The following is an 18,101-nucleotide window of genomic DNA, read 5'->3' on the forward strand; positions in this document are numbered from 1 at the left end:
GACTCAGCGATATAGCCAATAGAAAATCGGAATCTCAAACCCTCATTTGCATGATTCCACCCACGAGCCCACTAGTGTTGTTTCTTCCAATTAGCTAAGACTTATTTGAGATCCTTCATTAGCATAAACGCCCTATAAGTAGGAGTTGTCTACTTCCAACCCACATTGAGCTTCCTGTGTTTGGAGATCTCAAGATGCCAGAGCCAGCGAAATCCGCGCCCGCCCCGAAGAAGGGCTCCAAGAAGGCCGTGACCAAGGCGCAGAAGAAGGACGGCAAGAAGCGCAAGCGTAGCCGCAAGGAGAGCTACTCGGTGTACGTGTACAAGGTGCTGAAGCAGGTCCACCCCGACACCGGCATCTCCTCCAAGGCCATGGGCATCATGAACTCGTTCGTCAACGACATCTTCGAGCGCATCGCGGGGGAGGCGTCGCGCCTGGCGCACTACAACAAGCGCTCGACCATCACGTCCCGGGAGATCCAGACGGCCGTGCGCCTGCTGCTGCCCGGGGAGCTGGCCAAGCACGCCGTGTCCGAGGGCACCAAGGCCGTCACCAAGTACACCAGCTCCAAGTGAAGTGACCGTTCCAAGTAAGCCTGTATTGCGATTCCAAAGGCTCTTTTCAGAGCCACCCACCTTCTCAAAAAAAGAGTTGTGACAAAACACTATTGAGCTTATTTTAAGATTTATGTAAAAGCTATTGGTACTTTAAACCCTTTTAATTTTTAGTTGTCAGGGCTACGTAAAGCATTAGTATGTTTTTAGTTGTGTTTTGAAATGTTAAATAGAGGAAAATTTTAACTTCCAGAGCCTATAAACGTCATTTCCGGTCGAGCTGTGTCAGCTTGCCGGAAGGAACGAAGTCGTAGAGCAAGGAAGACAGATAATGCAGTCAGTTAAATATGGTAATACTCTGGCTACTGGTGGACTTTTGTCTTTAAAACACTCCAGGTGGTTTATTTTTGGGAAGAAGTTCGAAGTTCAAGTTCGCTTTCGTTTTGAAAGCTCGAAACAGGAGCAGCCTGTTAAAAAACAGCCTTTTCATATTTGTAGATTTAACATACATCAGACCCCCTGAGATGTTGGCTCCGTTTTTGATAAGTTTTTAGGGTACAATAAAATGTAGTCTGCCGTTATTAAACGAACCTCTGACACTGACAATCGCCGCCCCCAGATGCTGGTGAGGAAACGAAGCAATTTGTTCAAAAGAGATGTCGACATTTATCACACGTTTGAGTCCTTGGCCCAACTATATTTCAGTTTCATAGTTCCAGTGGGGTGAAAGGCAGTAAGGGGAAACAGCCACTGGGTGGGGGTGAAACTATAATTTTTGAATGAAATAAAATTTTATACGAGTGATAAGAATTCAACATGTCAGCTTAAAAACCAAATTCACAGGCAAATTAAAAACTTAGATAAAAAGACTTTAGATGAATATTAAAAGGAATGAATTAGTGTCTCATCATTGGATACTCTTTAGTTTTAACTTAGAAGTTACAAAATAGAAGACATTGATATGTTGCCGCTGAGGAGTCTAGCCCCTAGCAGGCCTTCAGCAGGTCAGAAACAGAAGTGAAGCAGCAGCTGGGAGAGACACAAAGACTCAGGCGACTTTTGCTCAGGATCAAAGCTTAATTCTTCATTTTCTTTTCCTCTCTGGATATTCTTTATCTGTTCTGTCTCTGTTCTGTTCTTTTACCCTGATGTTTCCCTTCTCCCAGTTCTCTTTCCTAACGTCATCCTCTTTATTTCTGTCCTGATGTTTTTCCTTCTATATCTTTTCTTCTATTTTTTTTCTTATCGCTTTTATACTACCTAAGACAAAGACTTCAGTGCAAGGAAAGATTCACAGCCATAAGTTATATATTTTTCATAAACAAAATCTTCACATAGGAAGAAATCATATTAAGATCACAAGTTACTTGTTTTCCTTAGAAGCTCTAAGTACTTAAACATTTTTCTGTGTGTTAATTTTCCCACCATAACATCTCCACCCCAAAGCAACGATTCTTTTGTTATTGATTAAAACATGTTTTAAGGAAGTTAAGTATATTTTAGCCAGTTCCTTTTGTACTGGCAGGCAGCTGTCTGGCCCTCAGTGCAGCAGATTTCTATTTTCTACTCTAGAGAAACTTTAAATGAATGGTCAGCTAACAATCTAGTTTACTTTGCGCCCAGCAGAGTCATTTAGTTTCTTTTCACAACTTTGCTTTTAAGATGCATACCGGGGCTGGAATTAGTTCTGTAAATTATGGGACCGAGGAAGGCAGGTCTAACCTTGGGTGTTGGGACTAATTGCTTTCTTTTGTCATCCGCCTGTTTTTCCACAGACAGCATTCCTGATCTATAATGTATGAAAAGGCCTTTAAGGGGAAGATGACTTCTAGTCTATTTTTGTCTTTTTTGTGTCTCTTAGAGGAGCAATAGGCACAATAACCTAAACCATTTCCCTAATCATCTTTACTGTCTTAACCACTTGTATCTTTCAGGCAAACTCAGAAAGTCCAATTAAATCACAGATCTAACTATTATTACCCTTATAAAAGCCATCTTCAATATAATCTGCAAGTAAATTGCCCAGAGAGGAGTGGGATTTTCCCAGGAAACAATCACACTATATTCGATTTGGTGGAATCCCTTTGTAGAGCAATCACACTTTGCCAAATACAGAAGGAACAAGGGGCATTCTGGAAACAATCCTCCCAGGGGGTCTGCCTCTCCAGGCTGCTCCCAGAGAAGCTTTGTTACCCCTGAACTGTCTTCCACAAGCTCTATTCCTGACTGCAGTTCCTCTGACACCGCCAATGGCAGCTTGTTCTGTGTTAACTCTCTCAATGTTAACACAGGTTAGAATGAGCTTTGCTTAACAAATTAGAAAGCCCTGTCCTTTCAATTTAGGATGGTGGTAGTCATCCGTGCCTTTGCTACTTTTAAGTCTGTAGGCGTGAAAAATACACCGTGAGCCCGGGTTTGGGATTGGGGCTTGTTAGTGTATATATAAGGAAACACGATTGCTTGCTTCATTTAAGGACTGTCTTTTATACCCAGTTCCCTAGCTACAGAGGTAAACAAATAAGGATACATGATAATGATTAAGTTACTCTGTGTTTTAAGGAAGCTGGTAGTCTTAAGTAATATAGCTTAGTAAGACTCTAACCTGTGACTGTCCCAGTTTTCTTTTTGTGTAGCTGGGATTTATGTTCATATTTTAATGCAAAGATCAGTCCTTTTCCAATATTAAATTCAAGTTTAAGTTCATACTAAATTTGGCAGGATGAGTTTTAGACCAAAACCTATTCTGGGAGTTTTCTCCTTTGTTTCTTAGTGACAACCAATTTCCCTCTACACTGCAAAGAAGGTTAGGATACTAAAATAATTAGCTGTGTTTGAGTTCCCAGGGACTGTCTGGGAAGTGACATAATTGATTCTTTAAAAATTATTTTGGAGAGAGTACTGAGAAAATAATACAATCAATAAAGTGCTTTCTATGCTATATGAAAACCAAAGTTCAGTTTTCAGGACTCAATGTAAAAAATGCTGAGTGGTGGTGGCGGTGGTTTGTGCCTGCAGTCAACGCACAAGGAATGTGTGCTAATAATTAACTGACTGTCCTTGAGGTACGGACAAATGTCACCACACAGACCTTGCACAGGACAATAATGACCCACACAGAAAGACGGGCTGAGGAGTGAAGAAAGCATCACTGAAGAACAGGGAACTGAGCACTGGTTCACACCAGCAAAGCTGCTGCAAAGCATTGCTCCCTGTTGAAAAGGGGAAGCCTCTGGGGTTGAAGTTTAATTCTTATGGGGAGACTTTAAGGCAAGCCGTGCACTATTTCCGTGCCTCAACTTCTTCACCTGTACCTTAAGGGTAACGGTAATCGCTCCCACCTTCTAGAAGGGACACAGCAAATTCTGTAGCATTGCAAAGTGTCTTCCTTCAGGTAGTGGGAAAATTGTCACTAAGTGGCAATGGAGAAGATCCCCAAAGACTGTTTTGTTTGTTTTTTCATGTAAAAAGCATCTTAGCTGTCCTAATATTATGAACTTAGAACTTCAGTTTAAGATAGGTAAAAATGAAAGTTGTCAGAGAAAGGTTAAAGAAGTTTTTCCCTTTAAAATTTATGTCTTTTCTATTTTGTGCGCTTGTGGTGGGTGGGGAAGCTCACACTTGACGCTGCATAAGTACAGGTCAGGACAACTTGAGGGAGTCCACTTTCTCCTTCTGCTTTGTGGATCCCAGGGATTGAACTCGGGTCATCAGACTGGGTGGCAAGCACCTTTACTTTCTGAGCCTTCTTGCCAGGTCAAGGTTAAAGATCTTTAATCCACATGCATGCTGTCTGTGCTTGTCTGACACAGTTTATACATTTTATTCTTATATTAGAAGGATGTGAAACAGCTTTATGTCAATCTGGGTAATAGTCATTAAGAGAGATGGAATTTTATACATTATAGAATTCAGATAAAAATGTTAGATGGAGAGAAAATGCACCCCTCCCCCAAATGTAATCTCTTTAGGAACTCTTAAGGAGATTTAAAACAGTTATCCCCAAGGAGTTTAGATCCAGCATTTTTTTTAGACACTCCCAGTAATTACAAGTTTATGGCATTAAGCATCCTTTATCTGAACCCTCATCCCGTGCTCCCTGGGTGAGGAAGCCTGCAGTCAAGTGAGCCAAGTAAGTACATAGCTGCTTTCGGCCTTTTCTTCAAGACATAATAAACTCACTAGATTACTTAGATTCTAAAATCAGCTTGCTGCGTCTTTAAGTATTGTAGTTGATTATAAATTAGGAAAAGGGAAGTAAGTTTTCTCACAGCCCCCTAGTTCTGAGTAGACAGAAGCAGTTGAGGGGCTGAGAGTTGGCTTAGTGTTAGTGGCTGCCCTTCCAGAGGACCTGGGTTCAATTTCCAGCCCCCACCTGGCAGTTTACACCCGAGTGCAACCCCAGTTTCAGAGGATTCCATGCTCTCTTTCAGTGTCCATGGGCACCAGGCCTGCAAGGAATATGCAGATAGATATACATGATGTACACTCATAAAAGAAAATAAATGCAATTTTGGGGTCTCCTAAAGATTTCTGTAGAGCAACATCCCAATGTGCACTTTGTAGAATATTGGTGGTCATCCCCCAGTGTCGGGTCGCCCTGCTGCTGGCTCCGAAGTGATGCAGACTAGAGAATGACAGACCTATCGCAAGGAGGCAACTCAGTGCCTTTTTTTTTTTTTTTTTTCCCAAGACAGGGATTCTCTGTAGCTTTGGAGCCTGTCCTGAAACTAGCTAGACCAGACTGGCCTCAAACTCACAGAGATCCACCTGCCTCTGCCTCCCGTGTGCTGGGGTTAAAAGGCGTGTACCATCACCGCCCGGAAAATTAGTACATTCTTGACATGCAGTCCTGGCCTTCCTCAGCAGTATCGCATTCTCCAACAGCAAAATAACTGCACTCAAGAACAAAAAAATTAAAATTTTTGTCATGCCTAACCATGGTTAACAGCTTGCTGGAATTTAGAATTTCCATGGAAACAACACTGACTGTATCTGCAAGGCCATGTCTGGAGGAATTTTAACCCTTTAACTCTCTAAGTGTCATCCCCTGAGCTGGGGTTACAGACTGAATAAGAAGCAGAAAGCGATCTTCCGGACCCTGGATTCAGGGTGACCAGCTACGTTCCTGCCACCTTGCCTTAACTGCTGTGACGGGCTGGGCCGTGAGCCACAGCAAGGTGTCCTTCAGTGGCTTGTCAGCATTTATCACAGCAGCAAGGCAGTAATTCAGGGACCTTTATTCTTGCTTTTCTTTTTCTTTCTCCTTTCTCTCTCTTTTCTTATGCTTAATTTCCCTCACATGTTCTCTACTGTTATCGGCCAAACTTAGAAAAGCTGATTATTTTAATTTTCAACAAATGTCCAATTCTATTATTAGACTTCCTTAAACAATCGAGGTGATGGACACTGGACTCTAGCTTTTACTCACGAATTTGGACTTCAATATATTGAAATAAATATAAAATTCTAAACATATGTAATATATATATTGTAGAATTGCTTGGGAATTTTACAGTAATGATTCAGGTCCCAAGGTATTGGATAGAAAACAAACAAAAGCTCCCAAACACTGCCAGCTCCAAGTGTGGATCAAAAATGTCCATTTTATAGGTATTAAAGAGAGTGCTGAGGGTTTTGAACTCTAAGAATCAGAGGTTGATCTCCTGGCCCAGTCAATTCTAAACATAAAGAGGAGCTTTAATCAGGTGAATAGGAAGGGAAGGAGCAATGGGTCTCCATCAGTCTGGTGTGTGAGCACGCATGGTGAGACACAAAGCTCGGGAAAGGGGCTTACAATGCTCAGGATATCAGGGATTCAGGAAGGCTGGCTCCATAGAGTAACAAAAAGACCTCCCGGTTGTCAGACAACATCCGGTTCAGCCCTCTGGGTGGCTGGGCAACAGTCGCTTTTCTTCCTTGGAAGAAAATAGACCTGAGGGTTTCATAAGTCTGGTTTCTCCAATGCTTTAAGCTGTGCCTCCCACATTTTCCCTTCTATTCTTATAAAGGACCCCAGGATGGCTTCTCAGTTAACAGTGTCTGCTGTGGGTTAGATGTAGCCACAGGCTTACAGTGATTTAAGGAAGGAGGCTTAACCCTTCTCCCCCTGCCCTGCTGGATCACTGCTACGGAGCTGTCTATCTCCAGAGACTGGCTCATGGGCGAAGGACAGAGTGCTTGCCCTCATGGGACTTCCACCTCAGCTGGGAAGACACCGTGTAAACAATGGGTACTCTAATTCTGGGTGTACAGAATGTCAGAATGGCCTAAATTCTGGGGAAAGCAAAGCAGTAGAGCAGAGAAAGGAGGATTATGCACGGCAGCAAATACAAAAACTAGGAACTCTGATGCAAAGGCTTGCTATCATTAGCAGTTAACTGTAGCATCGTGCTTACTGTGTGCCAGGCACTGTTCTAGGAGTTTTACGTGCCTCAATTAATCCCTAGACAATACGATGGAAGCTGGAGGAATGCTTGAGGGATTAAAGCAGAAAAGAAAACAAGTGTAGACTGATTAAGTCTGTCTTGTGCTCTTCTGGATGCACATGCTCTTCTGGATGCACATCCATGCTGTTGTTCTTGTTGCCCTGATAGTTGGTGTGATTTAAAGAAGGAGCTGTGAAGATGAGTATGAACACTTGAAAAGGGAGCTGTGGTTCTTTCCCGCGCAGTCCTTTAAGTGTGCTACTTTTCTTGTTGTTTCCATTTATTTTGTGTGTGTGTATATGTCTGTCATGCGTGTGTATGCACACGTGTGTGCAAAGATGTGCAAGCCTATGCGTGCACACTGAAAGAAGAAAGGTTTGGGTGTTCTCTTCTAGTGCCCTCTGCTTATTTCTTTGAGGCAGGTCCTTATTGGACCTGGGTCTTGGGTCTTCTTGGCCAGGCTAAAAGCCAGCAAAGTCTACTTCTGTCCCTGCCCCTACTTAGAGCCAGGGTTACAGGCTTTTGTGGAAATGCCAAGCTTGCTATGTAGGTGCTGAGATCCAAACTCCTATGCTCATTGCAAAGCAACCACTCTTAACCATTGAGCCAATCCTCCAGTCCCTAAGTTCAATGCTTCTTTAATTGTGTTTACATACACTTTATTAAAACAAAGATGCTGGAAGAAACACAATGAGGTCTTGGGCCTTCAGAGGTCACACCCTGAGTAGGAGAGATAGTAGAAATGCATACCTCCCACTTATTAAAGAAAGTGAATCCCCTTACCTCTGCTTCCCTCTATTGTCACCAGGTTCTTTTGTTCCTCGTTCCTGGTTGCCCAGACCCGAATAATCATACAGAAACTACATTAATCACAACACTGTGTGACCAATAATTTAGGCATATTTCTGGCTCACTCTTATATCTTAAAATCAACCCACTTCTATTAATCTGTGTATTGGCTTACCGGTAAAGTTCCACTGTGTCCTTCTCCTTCAGTAGCTACATGGCGTCTCTCTGACTCTGCCTACTCTCTATTTCCTGCCTGGCTTTACTCTGCCCTGTCATAGACCAAAGCAACTTTATTCATTAACCAATAAGAGCAATACATATACAGAAGGACATCCCACATATCACTCAGTGCCTCCCTCATGTGGGAATAACAATCACTACTTTTTCCTGCTTTCTTCATGCAAGGACCCTTGCAGTCCTGCACAGGCAACTCCACAGGGTCCAGCTCAAGCCAGTGCTCCCCCTTTGTACCATCCCTACACCTGGGCAGTGCCACCATTTCCCTTAAGAACAACCCTCACTCCTTTTCCACCTGATGGATCCCTATCCTTTAAGGTTTTCATGAAATGGAACTCCCAGGACACTAACTCGATAATCCCATTAATCCTTTATTGAAACCAGGCTCTGTAGTAAAGGGGTTAGGTTTACTGTATAGGCCCAGCACCTATCCGCATCTGGGGATACCAGTGTCTGTTGCTGAGTTCCATTCTTCTATAATCAGGAGGGGAGCAGCCGTAGTTTGGCATAGTGTGGTTGTGATGACTAAGTGCATTGAATGGTATTCATAGGCTCCTCAGAACACTGCTGGTCTCTCAGGAAACAACAACAACAACAACAACAACAACCACAACAACAACCACAACCCCAAACTGTGCTAATCCCCATTGTCATTTTCACTCCAGGAAGAGCTGCAGGCATCTGCAGAAGACCTAGAGTGAGTTCACTTTTCTCTTTCTCTCTCTGCAGGAGGAGTAGACCCAACATCTCTTCTCCCGCTCATCAGCGCTGGATGTTGTTTCATCTGACAAATGAGACAAGGGAAATGGATGGTTCTAGCAGACTAATGGCGGTATTGAATTTCAAAACTCGAGAACAACTGATAAGCATCTGGCGAAAGATTCGATAGAAAATGTTCACCGTAGACCTTTGTGATAGGAAAGACACACATGAGTAGAAAATGAAAATACTCCTAGCTAAAAAAAGCTTTGAAGTGTTGGTGATATGTGAATATATAGTGTACATATAATAAAAATATCACGTAAAGCAAAAACGCATCCTACGTATGTAATTTTAATTAAATATGATTAGAAATTACTATATGTGGAGGTATGATATTTTATTTATGAATGAATCACTACCTATGTAACTAGTTTTGTATTTTTGAGTTAATTTGCATCTCTATTTTTTGGAATATAGATCATGCAAATTGTAAATCTTCATTTATAAATCTCTTACTTATAAACCTTTTTCTTCTTAAGAGGAAAAACTTAGGTCAACCACCTGAAAGAAACAGGCCTGGACAGGTCTGGGTATATGTGATATATAATTTTTTTAATGGTTATTTTCAGTTGCCTGGAGCAAACTATGAATCCAAGTTCTTTTTCTGAATTTTCAATTACAGTATCTAAGAACTCATTACATTTGTCGGTTCCGTGTTACCTTTAAAGCAATAGATTCATATGCGCTGCCAATCTGTAAAGGTCTGCTTGATGACTGTGTAGCATTGACAGTTAGTGGTCCAGAAAGCAGGTCTGTGATAAAGGGTCAGAGAGACCAAAGTGATATCAAATTTATAGTCGCCCAGAGAGACGGACCTGTTTTCACAGGGAAGATCACACTACACTGGCAAGGTGGAAATTAGTCTCATAACTTTTAATTGATAGTTTTGTTTTATTTTGTTTTTAGCTTTTTTTCCCCCACAGGAAACATACTAGAATAAAATATATGAATTTAGGCATTTTATTAAGATACCCTTGTTTTCTGGACTATGTGTGTGAAGGTCAGGGGGAAGAAGAAACTTTTTATCTCTTGCATTCAGAAATTTGACGCCTTGTCCTCAAGTGTTGGTTCAGAAATATTTCAGAAGTAGACTTTCCCCACACTGTCCCCCTAGACACTGCCTTTGAAATTCTAAGGTTCCTGCTAGAGTCCCAATATTATATACTCAGCACTTATCAGTAATGGTGATGATGTTTATTTCAAACATATAAAGCCTAGATACATACTACAATAATATAATATTTAATTTTCATGAACTTCTGATGACTCTTGGAATAGAGAATACACTTTTCACACAAGCATCTGGAGAGTTTCACAAATAGCCCGAATGAGTTTTCTTTGGGTTGAGGAACTGGGCTCTGGTGATAAAAGATAGAAAGACAGGAAATTCAGAAGATACAGGTAGGGGACAGCCTTAGTCAGGGTTTCTATTGTTGTGAAGAGACACCACAACCATAGCAACTCTTATAAAGTAATACATTTAATTGTGGTGGCTTACATTTCCAGAGGTTTAGTCCATCATCGTCATCTTGGGACTTGGTGGCATGCAGGCAGACATGATGCTGGAGAAAGAGCTGAGATTCCCACAGCTTGACCTTCAAGCAACAGGAAGTGGTCTGAGACACTGGGTGTGGCTTGAACATATATGAGACCTCAAAGCCCTCCCCCACAGTGACATATTTCCTCCAATAAGGCCTCTTGACTCCAACAAAGCCACACCTCTTATTAGTGCCCCTCCCTTTGGAGGCCATTTTCTTTCAAACCATTACAGGAATAATTCACCCCGACCTCAAGGTGTAATTTCTGCTTTTCACTGTTTGGGAGTCAAGTTTTAATACAACCATCTTTAACAAGAGGAGCACAACGGCTCACAAATTGCTTAAGGACAACACATATGTGACCTCTGAGGACAGCCGTGCGTGCTCACCTCTCATCCCTAAGCCTGAACGGTGCATCCTATAAACATCCCTGTCAGTTCATTCACAAAGGAAATTCTTGAAGAGAAATGAGTAACCACTTCATAAAACTTTACTTAATTTTTGAACTGCTTTATTAAATTTTAAAGACGATTGAGCAATGTAACTTCAAAACCACAAAATATACGTGTAGACATACTCACACAATAAATTCTCTCACACACACACATTCTCTTGCAGTCCCGGACTTTGGACCTAGGATCTACTACATGCTAGAGAGATGCTTTATTACTAAGACACACTCCCACTCTTTTCAGTGTGGTTTTTATTTTGAGACAGGGTCTCCCATCTGGGAACTTATTCTACAGCCCATGCGTGCTTTGAACTTAGACCCTCTTTCCCTTCTAGCCCATGGTGGCCTCAATCTCATGGCAATCCTCCCTTCTGCCTCAGCTGCCTTAATTCTGGGCATATTTTCCACAAAGCCCAATTGTAGGCACTCTTATCTCCAGACGTGCCCCATGGATGCTCTGAGAAGAACACTTCTCTAACACACCAGCAGCCGCATCTACCAGCCCAGTCACTTTAAGATACTGTAAACTGTCATTCCAGCTTTATAATTTTATAGATAATTAAGGGGCAGGCACTATGCCTATTCAACTGGGTAGATAAGACAGAGAGAGTAGGCCCCTGGTGGTGTTTAATTCGCGAAAGGAGAGGCAAACTCCGTTGAAAAACACCCTTGAGGTTGGTTGATTTGGCTACAGAGATGCCCTTGGTGAGACGTATATGATGGCGTTTGAGCAGTTCCTCTTACGATTCAGGGGAAGTAGTGCCTGCCACATGCTCTGTGGAGCGTTTATTAGGCTCTGCTCCCTTCAAGAAGGCCTCACTCTGGAGTTTTGAGATAATTCTAGGAACACCGTCTGATTCTACAGTGAGATGACTAAGATCCCTGTGTTACTTCTGTCACATATATAAAGTATTTCGGTAAGACTTCGGGCCTGAATAATTGATTTTAATCGCCAGTTAGAAGCCACACATATAGAAGATCCCTCTGAAGACATTGGATATATTTTCTACCAAAAATTACTTTTGAATTTTCAAAGAAAAGAGAAAGTTTTCTTCTTCTTCATGATTTTGATTGATAATCAAGGGCTTTTCGCACTAGTTCTGGCATGCAGGAATATTTATCAATAAAAGGTAAAAAGTCAGGTGGAATCCAAGTCCCCGTGGGCCATCTGGTGTCACAACCTGAGTGATTCTGCAGTGAGCACACATGAAAGTTTCTACTTTTGGGGGGAAAAGAAACACAAACGCCCCTCCACCAGGGGCGGGGGAGGTGCCTGGGAATGCACCAATCACAGCGCGCCCTGCTCTATATAAGCCCCCCCCCGCCCTACCCCCTCCTGCGCTGTTGGTGGTCTTTTACTTTTTCTTACTGGGTTAGTTATTGACTAATTCTTGATTATGTCGGAAACGGCTCCTGCTGCTTCAAGTAGCCTTGTCCCAATTCCTGCCGAGAAACCTCCATCTAAGAGGCGAAGGAAGAAGCCTGGCCTGGCCGCTGCTCGCAAACCCCGGGGTTTCTCGGTTTCCAAGTTGATTCCCGAGGCCCTTTCGACGTCTCAGGAACGGACCGGAATGTCCCTTGCTGCCCTGAAGAAAGCCCTGGCTGCGGCTGGCTATGACGTGGAGAAGAACAACAGCCGGATCAAGCTGGCCCTCAAGAGACTTGTGAATAAGGGGGTCCTGGTGCAGACCAAGGGCACCGGCGCCTCTGGCTCCTTCAAGCTCAGCAAGAAGGCTGCTCCTGAGGTCAAGGGTAAGGTCAAGAAATCTGCTTCTGCCAAGGCGAAGAAGCTGGGCTTGTCCAGGGTCTCGAGATCCCCCAAGAGCAATAAGACCAAGGTTGTCAAGAAGCCGAAGGCCACGCCCACAAAAGCATCCCCCGGCCAACCAAAGACCAAAGGCACCAAGGGTGTGCAGCAGCGGAAAAGCCCTGCCAAAGCGAGGGCAGCCAACCCTAATGGTAGCAAGCCAAAGATGGGCCTGCAGAAGACCGACCTGAGGAAGGCAGCAGCGAAGTGAGCTTCAAAGTCAGTTTTAAAAAACCCAAAGGCTCTTTTAAGAGCCACTTCCATAATTTTTAAAATGGCTAAACACTTTAAACAAAAGTTAATGAAGCCGGGCGGTGGTGGCTCATTCCTTTAATCCCAGCACTCGGGAGGCAGGCAGATTCCGTGAGTTCGAGGCCAACTTGGTCTACAGAGCAAGTTCCAGGGCAGGCTCCAAAGCCACAAAGAACCCAGTCTCAAAAAACAAAACAAAAAGTTAACGAGGTAGACAGTCGCTTTATGTGGATCGGTCTTCTAGCCCCTAGAGTTAAAAGGTTTGGAGGTACCTATTTACAGATTTGGTCGTGTATTTTATGATAATTTCTCATTATCATAAAGGTCATCATAGGCGTATTTCATTCTAGAAACGCCCCCATATCAAGGAAGAAAGTAGAGATGAGTTCACCATTAATCAGTGTCCAGGCTGTCAAACCACCACTATGAGCCCAGATGATTGGGAGTCAAGCTAAAGATTATACTTGTTTAAATTGAGTTTAACTTTTAGGATTTCGTGGGAGATGAATGGAAAAGAGCAGCAAGCAGTCTCAAGAACATTGGAAGTTTTTGCAATGTATCAATAAAGATCAATTTTGTTCCATTTTATAGAATGATTTAATACTATTGGTCTAACAGAGTTACAGTTGAAATCTTTTGTATATTTTATGAAAATAACATGTAGGCTTCATGAGATTGACAAGAGCAGTATTAAAAATTAAGGAGCCCTGTTCTTTTAGGGAAATGTTGGGGCTTGAATTCAATGCTCGACATAACAAAAACAGTACTGGGGCAGTCTGGTGTGAAATACTTAAAAAAAAATCCTGTTTTTAAAACTTGTGATTTAGCAGTTTTATGCATTAAAGAGTGCCACAAATATTAAACTCATATTCATCTATTCTAGGCCTTGGTTTGAGCAGTGACAAAAAGACCATAGCGGGGAGAGAGATCTCTAGTAAAACTAGAGAGATTGCCTAGTAAAATACACATGCTGTTCTTGAAGACCAGACTTTGGATACCAAAACACAACTACCTGTAACTGCAACTTCCGGGGAAATCCGACGCCCTCTGCTGGCAACTGTACAAACGTGCAACATACACGAACTTAAAACGATAAAACGCCATTCGACAACTATACTGTTCGTGTATAAAAAAGTCGTTCCCAATAAAGAGTATGTAGTCAGGCCTTATTGTATACAGTGAATAATAGCTAAACATTTAATACTTTCAATACCTTCTGTGTAGAACAAGCCCCTTGCCCTTCTTAGATTAACGTTACCCAGCCACGCAACGACAAGCAATTCCCAAAAGTTCAGGTTACGATGGGATTCTAATTCCAAGCCTGCTAAATTAACGTATTCAGTACTAAATTACACTACATAGGCTTTCTGGTTACATCTTTAAAAACATCGCCTTGCTCTTGACACAACTATGTCGAAAAACATGGATTAACAAGGTTATCTAACACCGTCTGTCGAGTCAGAATTTGCTTAAAGATCGTAAGACGTGCAATAGCTCTTTGCTGAGTTTGTGGGTGGCCCTGAAAAGGGCCTTTTGCGATAGAGGAATAAATGAAGCAAAGCTTAACCACCGAAGCCATAGAGGGTGCGGCCCTGGCGCTTGAGCGCGTAGACCACGTCCATGGCGGTGACGGTCTTGCGCTTGGCGTGCTCCGTGTAGGTGACCGCGTCGCGGATCACGTTCTCCAGGAACACCTTCAGCACCCCGCGGGTCTCCTCGTAGATGAGGCCGGAGATGCGCTTGACTCCGCCACGGCGGGCCAGGCGGCGGATGGCGGGCTTGGTGATGCCCTGGATGTTGTCGCGCAGGACCTTGCGGTGGCGCTTGGCGCCGCCTTTGCCAAGACCTTTACCTCCTTTACCACGACCAGACATGGTTGAACGAACGGAATAAAGCCGCAGCGCCCAAGCTTCCCTTTAAATAGACCTCTGGCGGACCTGATTGAAAACCACAGGCGTTAGGCGGGGTTTTCGAATCAGGCCCTCGAAAGGGGGTGGAGCAAAAAGGATGCGCCATTACAATCTGAAGGTTTTGATTGGCCAGAAAACCCCAGCTATTTTCCGCGCTGTGTCATCACGTACAGATTTCAATCTCGCGGAAAATATTCAATTTTGTTTTTCATTATTTTTGCGCGAAATGAAAGCTTTGTAGGGGATATTACGCAAAGCAGATATCCCCATTTCACGTTTGTTTTTATTTTACTATTAAATTAGTTGATGGTTGCTTTGTGCGGACGCCCGTAAAATATCCAAAACGGTGAATTAAATATGCCCACAACACCCCTTACTGGTAAAGTTTAAGCCTGTTTCTGACGACTTTGTGAAGACAAAACATGGAAAAAAGCCTCTCAAATTGAACCTTCTAATTGTAGACTTCATAGTCCCCATTTCGAGTCAGACACCTAGTGCCTTCTCCCCCCACTCCCCCTTTTTAAAATAAAGACTGTAACAAAAGGATAAACCTATGGTATCGGTTGTCTTTTACCTGCTGTGTCCTTCCGATCCGTCTTGGTTCCGTTTCTGTTTCCCTTTCAACCTTTATTAACCACAGCATGGCCTTCGCAGTTTCTGAAAAGACGTATTTTCTAGATCTGGGAATTACAGTGCAGAGCTAATACTTGATTAAGGTCATTACAAAGCCCACACGGACATGGTGACGCCTGTGATAAGATTAGGGATGTCAGAACAAGGCTAATCTCAATTTTTCAAAAGATAGAAGAGCAGGCAGCATTATGTGTGTGGGTTTATTGTCGGTTTTGGACTTTCAAATATTTTTAACAATGAGGTAAGATAGATGGCTCAGAAATTAAGAGTATTTGATTTGATACTCTCCCAGAGGTCCTAGGTTTGGTTCACAGCACCCACACGGAGGCTCACAACCTCCCAAAACTCCAGGTCCAGGAATCTGACACCCTTTCCTGATTTCCATGGGTGCCACAAGTACAGGCAAAATAATCACGAAGAGAAAATAAAATAAAGTCTGAAATTAAATATCATGGTTATTACACTTCTAAACTAGATAAAGCCTTCTGGCCAAATCAAGAGCCTTTAATTCCTCTTTCTTATTATCCACCCCTACTACAAACACCTTAAACCAGGAGCCCCAGCTAAGTATGAATTTAAAACACATTTTTAAAACATGGAAATAGTTCTGATAAGTTCCTAGGATTCTGGTTAATTTAGAAAGGGTACAGCATATTTATTCCTTGCTGAGGGAGACATCAGAGGTCTGCTGCCAGGTAGCACTGGCAGTACCTTCTGTAATTTGGCAAGAAATGGTAACAGCGTCCCACCATGGGCTTTTTCGGCTTGGAGATAAGTATTGTAGCGGTTGGGAGCTGGATTAAAATTCCAGCACAGTCATTTGCTAGCTGTTAACCAGAAATTTCAAACAGCAAACTGACTCATCTCCAGGCTCTTATTCTCATAACATTGAAATAAAAGCTAATGTTGCCAAAAAGCCCTTCCTCATAGAACTCTCCAGAGGAGGTAGCAGTGAGAACAGCCTAGCCTCTAGTATTTATGTAGTTACATAGAATGTTAATTTGACAAAGCCTCGGGGGAGTGGGGGAGTACTTGCTTGGTTTGATTTTCACTACAGAAAATGAATGATTTTTAGGAAACCTTTGTTCCTGAAAAGATGTTACTCACACTGCAAATTCCTATTCAGGAAAATGGGGAGGCGAGCAGAGAAGCTTTTCCTCAAAACACCATTTTTTTTTTCCCTCACTCTACATTGGACAGTTAAGAAACAGCAGGCCTGAGCCATCAGCATGCATGACCAGGCGATGTCCAGTAATATCTAAATGGATGCATATGCCAAAGCACCCATGATTTCTAAAAACTGGCTGCCTGAGTCCTGAGACAGTGCATCAGTGTTCTGTATGCGAAAGAGCTGGGGTTAGTAATGAAAGCACAAACAAGCTATGTTCTAAAACGCTCAGGAAGCTTTGAAATTTCAGGCGTCTGTCTGTCCACACTCCTTTCATGCTTAAAGCTGTTCAGAGTGGCCTAACAGTCATCATTAAATTAAAAAAAAAATAAAGGTAGCATTATGACAAAATTTGGCAGTGCACGTGCAAGATTTCAGTTTGAAATGTGCCCTGGTGTTGCAGCAGAGCAGTACTGAGAGACTGGAAAGAGCAACCTCTCTTTTCTCAGTGCAGCACTTGAGAGGAAGTGCTTCTAGGGTGGACCTCCCAGCAGGCGCCAGTCACTGTGGAAGGCACTTAGAAGATCACTGGGCTTCCTGTTTGCCTTCTGTTCACTATACCAGTCTTCCCAGTATCTAGTCATAATCCTGTGTCCTATAATTTTCATGTACTTTCTCTTTAAAAATATCTTCTACACAGACACAGAAACACAGACAAACACACAGAGACAGACACACCTTGCTATTTGTTCTTTTAAGAAAGTTTCTTGTGGTCTCCAACTCACAGTATTGCGGAGACTATGCTGAACCCTGATGTCCCTGCAACCACATCCCAGGTGCTGGGATTACAATTGTGCCTAACATACCTGGTGTTGTTCTGGACAGGAGTTGCTGCTTCCATCAGCCCTAATCCAGCACTTTACCTTAGGGATATGTCCTTGTCCTTAACTTCTTGACAACCAGCTGTGATGTACTGAAATTAACCGCCAGGTGTCAGCCTTCCTCCAACCTACCACGGTAGGTAAACATTTAACCAGAGGTGGAGGAAGATGGGAGATTTGGGACTGGAAGTCTTAATTTTTCAAATGCAGCCCCTAAAATTTTATGAAAAAGGCAGAAACGACCCTAAGAAACACATCAAAATGCAAATACATCATTCGTGCAGCAGTCTAATTATTATAGCATTTTTTACTTAACATTTCCCTCATGGCATTCTGTTATGTACAAAGGGGTATTCAGAGAGAATAAATCACACTGTGTTTCAGCCTAGCTTGCAGATAAACACGTACCCGCAACTCAGATGATAATGTCCTTATATCAAAGGAAAAGTATGTAGCTAGCTATCACAGTGTGGGGTAAGGGAAAAGTATTCTATAAAACACGAAGAAAAAGTGCATGACTGTACCCATATTACAGTAGGTGTAGTTTAAGGCAAGCCTGAGCCACAGAAGGAGTTTGATGCTATTCTGGATTATGTGGTGTCCAATTTAAGAAAAAATTAAGCCAAATCAAACAAAAAAAAGCCAGAATTAGAAGTGATATTAAAGTTCTTAAACTGATATGAGTTAACTACATCCATAAAATGGGCAAGAATATCAATAAAGCTGTGTAGTACAAAATAAAAAATGGCATATT

At 42.6% G+C, this 18,101-nt stretch overlaps 3 protein-coding genes across 3 annotated transcripts; 2 read left to right on the plus strand and 1 right to left on the minus strand.

Moving 5' to 3' along the window:
- The first annotated feature begins 151 nt into the window (after positions 1-151).
- LOC125396240 (histone H2B type 1-C/E/F/G/I) lies at positions 152-9,038 on the plus strand. The gene is made up of 2 exons (XM_048428086.3): positions 152-589; positions 8,735-9,038. Exon 1 carries the CDS (start codon positions 195-197, stop codon positions 573-575), a length of 381 nt encoding a protein of 126 aa, XP_048284043.1. The 5' UTR covers positions 152-194; the 3' UTR covers positions 576-589; positions 8,735-9,038.
- Positions 9,039-9,188: 150 nt separating this feature from the next.
- Positions 9,189-13,692, plus strand: H1-6 (H1.6 linker histone, cluster member). The gene has a single exon (XM_048428077.3). It carries the CDS (start codon positions 12,154-12,156, stop codon positions 12,772-12,774), a length of 621 nt encoding a protein of 206 aa, XP_048284034.2. The 5' UTR covers positions 9,189-12,153; the 3' UTR covers positions 12,775-13,692.
- A 289-nt stretch (positions 13,693-13,981) lies between these two features.
- Positions 13,982-14,768, minus strand: LOC125396247 (histone H4). Its single transcript, XM_048428094.3, has one exon. It carries the CDS (start codon positions 14,687-14,689, stop codon positions 14,378-14,380), a length of 312 nt encoding a protein of 103 aa, XP_048284051.1. The 5' UTR covers positions 14,690-14,768; the 3' UTR covers positions 13,982-14,377.
- Between the last annotated feature and the right edge of the window lie 3,333 nt (positions 14,769-18,101).

The sequence above is a fragment of the Myodes glareolus genome, chromosome 14 (assembly GCF_982192425.1).
Source record: "Myodes glareolus chromosome 14, mMyoGla1.1, whole genome shotgun sequence".
Lineage (NCBI taxonomy): Eukaryota > Metazoa > Chordata > Mammalia > Rodentia > Cricetidae > Myodes > Myodes glareolus.